This window comes from Panicum virgatum, chromosome 4N (assembly GCF_016808335.1).
Source record: "Panicum virgatum strain AP13 chromosome 4N, P.virgatum_v5, whole genome shotgun sequence".
NCBI lineage: Eukaryota > Viridiplantae > Streptophyta > Magnoliopsida > Poales > Poaceae > Panicum > Panicum virgatum.
This window is the reverse complement of record NC_053148.1, coordinates 44910199-44913890: the sequence shown is the minus strand read 5'-3', so window position 1 is coordinate 44913890 and position 3692 is coordinate 44910199. Positions and strand designations below refer to the sequence as shown.

The 3692-nt window shown below is 51.5% G+C and overlaps 1 protein-coding gene across 2 annotated transcripts; it reads left to right on the top strand.

The window, feature by feature from the left end:
• Positions 1–369: 369 nt before the first annotated feature.
• On the top strand, positions 370–2593 carry LOC120671524 (bZIP transcription factor RISBZ5-like). 2 transcript variants are annotated; one of them, XM_039951882.1, is made up of 6 exons: positions 370–710; positions 829–910; positions 1197–1332; positions 1447–1522; positions 1635–1760; positions 1854–2593. In XM_039951882.1, the coding sequence occupies exons 1-6, from the start codon at positions 564–566 to the stop codon at positions 2127–2129; spliced, it is 843 nt and encodes a 280-aa protein (XP_039807816.1). In that variant the 5' UTR covers positions 370–563; the 3' UTR covers positions 2130–2593. The 2 variants fall into 2 exon arrangements, with proteins under 2 accessions (XP_039807816.1, XP_039807817.1); XM_039951883.1 differs by having other exon boundaries at positions 411–663.
• Positions 2594–3692: the final 1099 nt, after the last annotated feature.

Sequence of the window (3692 nt, the reverse complement as noted above, 5' to 3'; positions counted from 1 at the left end):
GCTCGCTGTCCCGTCCGACGCGGCTCCACGCGCGCGTCCCGGTCGGGGTCTCGGGTCAACGGCGCCACGCCATCGCCCACTCACCGGGTCCCGGATCGTGTGGCTGGCCGCCGGCCGCGATGCTGACTCGGACGCGCCTCGCTTTCACCGCGGATACGCACGGGGGCCGCGCCGCACGCAGCTCAGCTGCCGGGCTCCACCCCCACCCCGTGACAGCCACGGCCCACCGGACGCGGGGCCCGCCGGTCGGTCGTGCGGGGCGCCCCCGCATCGGCGTCGCTGCCGCGCCATGGCCGACGCGGATCCGAGTCAGCTCGCGTCACCATCCGTTTGACGAGCTGGTTTTATCGCCCAACACCCCAACGGCCCAACCAACGGCCTTTCCACGTAGTACCACCCGATTTGTGCTGCCCCTTCAAAAGCCGCCGGCCCGCCGGCGACACGGACGGAAGACGACACCACCGCACCACTCCGCGCCGGAGCCGGGAAGGCAGCAGGAGGAAGAAAGGGCGGCCGGCACCAGCAGCCAGCCCACTGCCACGCCGCGCCGGCGGACGACGGAGATGAAGAAGTGCCCGTCGGAGCTGCAGCTGGAGGCGTTCATCCGGGAAAGCGGCGCCGGCGCCGCGGAGAGCAAGCCCGGAAGCGGACCGAGCGAGCCCGGCGGGAGCGGCGTGTTTTCACCCGGCGGCGTCGGCTTCGGCGACTCGGTGAGCAATGTGCTCATTTCAGATTATCAGCGCTCGGAACTGAGACATCATCGCCGCTTAGAATTTGATGTACTTGCCTGTGATTTGCTTAACCAAAGCTCCGCTTGTGCCCGAGCAGAACACCATGGATGGAAGCAGTTGGTGGTACGGGAGCATCCGCCCCGCGAACCCAGTCGCGTCGCAGACGGCCTCCGTCTCCGGTAAGGGGCTTATTAATGCTATGTGAAACGTAGTGCTAATTGTGATCAATTGTTGATTGGGCATGTGAAGTTGTGAACCACAACCATTTGCAGTTCACACATGAGTTTTTATGTGATTTTCTATAAAAGCTCGAAGTTTTCATTTTTTCTCCAAAGTTCTAGTAAATTCCTACCTTCCAAACAAGCCTGATTGTTGCTGTGTGAACATTTAACTGTCCTGGTTTGGAGTGTTCACATCCAAAATAGCCTTATTGCTCATCACCAGCTGCATTGGTTCTGGTCACAGCTAGCCCCAGAGCAACCACCCCAGCGAACCATACTCTTGAAAGCGAGTCAGACTCCGACAGCGAATCATTGTATGAGGTAGAAGGAGGTTCATGTGAGCGAGGCACCAAATCTATGGAAACAAAGCGAATAAGGAGGTATGGTGAGATCAAGCTTAAGATCAAACTATGCTAGTTTGTGATGAACTCTGAACCTCAAGCCTACACATTCTGTTTTCTTTCTCCATTGATCCGTTGCTCTTGTGATTTCAGGATGGTGTCCAACAGGGAGTCTGCTCGACGATCCAGGCGGAGAAAGCAGGCACAATTATCTGAACTCGAGTCACAGGTAAAGCCCCCGGGCGGCAGGCGCCCTGCGAGACTTCCAACTAAGCATATGGGGATGAGAGTTTATGGCGAGGTTGTGACCATTGATGTGTTGTTACCTCATTCATAATCAGGTCGAACAACTTAAAGGTGAAAATGCAACTCTGTTCAAGCAACTTTCAGAGGCCAACCAGCAGTTCACCACAGCAGTCACGGACAACAGAATCCTCAAATCGGATGTAGAAGCCTTAAGAGTCAAGGTAAGTAGTTTGCCTCGCCCAAAAATCAGTTGCCACAACAATTGAATGATCACACGGAACTTTCAACTGTCTAACCAAACGCTTGAATTGCAGGTAAAGATGGCAGAGGATATGGTAGCGAGAAGCGCAATGTCCTGCGGCCTAGGTGACCTTGGTCTGGCACCATATCTGAATTCAAGAAAGTTGGGCCAAGCTTTGAATATGCTCACAGTCACAGGATTGGATTTGCTAGGGAGTGAGGCATTCAGAGGTCCAACGGCAGCTCGGCAGGTTCAGAACTCACCAGTACAAAGCACTGCAAGCCTAGAGAGTCTGGATAACAGGAAGTCCAGCGAGGTGACCAGCTGTGCGGCAGACATGTGGCCTTGAGATTCAGGACACTGATCAGATTCAAAGCTTGCTAGGCAGAAACCGCACCAGCTCATTACCTCAAACAATTGGTGCCTCTGGAGCATAGCTTCTGCCAAGTTTCCTTGAACCATATTTCTACAGAAGGCTTTACACGATCACTATGCATCGATCATTTGATGTGGTTATCTGATACTTCTCCAGTGGGAAAGATACCATTTACAGAAGTTGTCATGGCAAGCAGGGAATGTGGCAAACCTCAAGTATAGTTTCAAGTATAAAATGACCTTGTCTTTGTACAAATCTGCAAAAGCAAAAAAAAAAAAAGATGTATTTTTTTCTCTCTTCAACACATAGAATTAAATGAAACATCCTGAACAAATGTGTGAAATAGCCAAGTAGGGAATGATGCTTAGGATCCACTTGCAGGTGAGACAATTACGTTTGCAAAAAAAATAAAAATAAAGTGATATATTGTCTAGAAACTATTACAATCCACAGGAATGTTTGATCCGGCATAAGTCATCTAGTGGGTTTGCAGGACTAGCTCTAGTGGATTCAGGCATGTTTTCATCACTTTATGCAGGCACTATGATTGTCCAAGGTGATGGTAAAATACAAAACTAATGCGGTTCTTCTGTGATTTGAAACCTTCAGGCATGGTCAATGCTACTTACAGAAAGGTTCCAGGCATCTGGAATGTCAAAAGGTGAGGAGGATTTCACACACGTTACGACATTTTACAAAAAAGGAACATATCTAGATCGAACATATTTTCTCCATATTCAAAACATATCCTGAGAGGGTCTCGCTAATTTACGGTTGACCGTAGGGAGGGGCTCCCTACGGTCGATCTCCCGACCGTTTTTTTTCTTTCTATTTTTAGTAATTTTTTTGTCGTTTTCCGATTTTGGAATTTTTTTTGTAAGAGAAATTTTGGAGAGAGAAAATTTTTTGACGAAAAATTTTGGAGACCAAAAAAAATTTCAAGCAAAAAAAAGGAGAGCGGAAAAAAATTTCAAGAAAAAAAATTGGAGAGCAGAAAAAAATCAAGAATTTTTTTGTATCATTAAAAAAATATTCATCTGAAAAAATCAAAGGAATTCAAAAAAAAATTGTTGAAAATTTTTTGCAAAAAAAACTGGATCTGGCGCGGCGGCGGGCGGCGGCGCCTCCTCCCCACCCCGCCGCCTCCCCTCCACGCCGCGCCTCCCGTCCCTGCCGCCGCCACGCCACCCCTCACCTCCTTGCCGCCGGAGCGCCGCGCCTCCCCTCCCCCGCCGCTGGCCATGGAGCAGAGAGAGGCCCGCCGCGCCTCCCCTCCCCCGCCGCCGGCCACGGAGCAGAGGGGCCCCGCCCGCCTCTCCTCCCCCGCCGCCGGCCATGGAGCAGAGAGAGCCCCGCCGCGCCTCCCGTCCCCCGCCGCCGGCCACGGAGCAGAAGGGCCCCGCCCCGCCTCTTGTAACATCTCAAAAATCCGCTAAGATAAATCGTTCGCTAAATCGAGTCTCTGTCGTTGAGCCCAAGTTTTTCCCTAAAACCTTAACCCTATGTTTTTTGGGAACTTTCCCTGTTCTGCCCGAT

What these genes read in the sequence shown, in the direction of transcription:
- LOC120671524 (XM_039951882.1), top strand. Translation starts at nt 564, where the DNA reads ATGAAGAAGTGCCCGTCGGAGCTGCAGCTGGAGGCGTTCATCCGGGAA. An exon ending in TATCTGAACTCGAGTCACAG is followed by an intron (nt 1,523 to 1,634) that starts GTAAAGCCCCCG and finishes ATTCATAATCAG; the next exon opens with GTCGAACAACTTAAAGGTGA. An exon ending in TAGAAGCCTTAAGAGTCAAG is followed by an intron (nt 1,761 to 1,853) that starts GTAAGTAGTTTG and finishes CTTGAATTGCAG; the next exon opens with GTAAAGATGGCAGAGGATAT.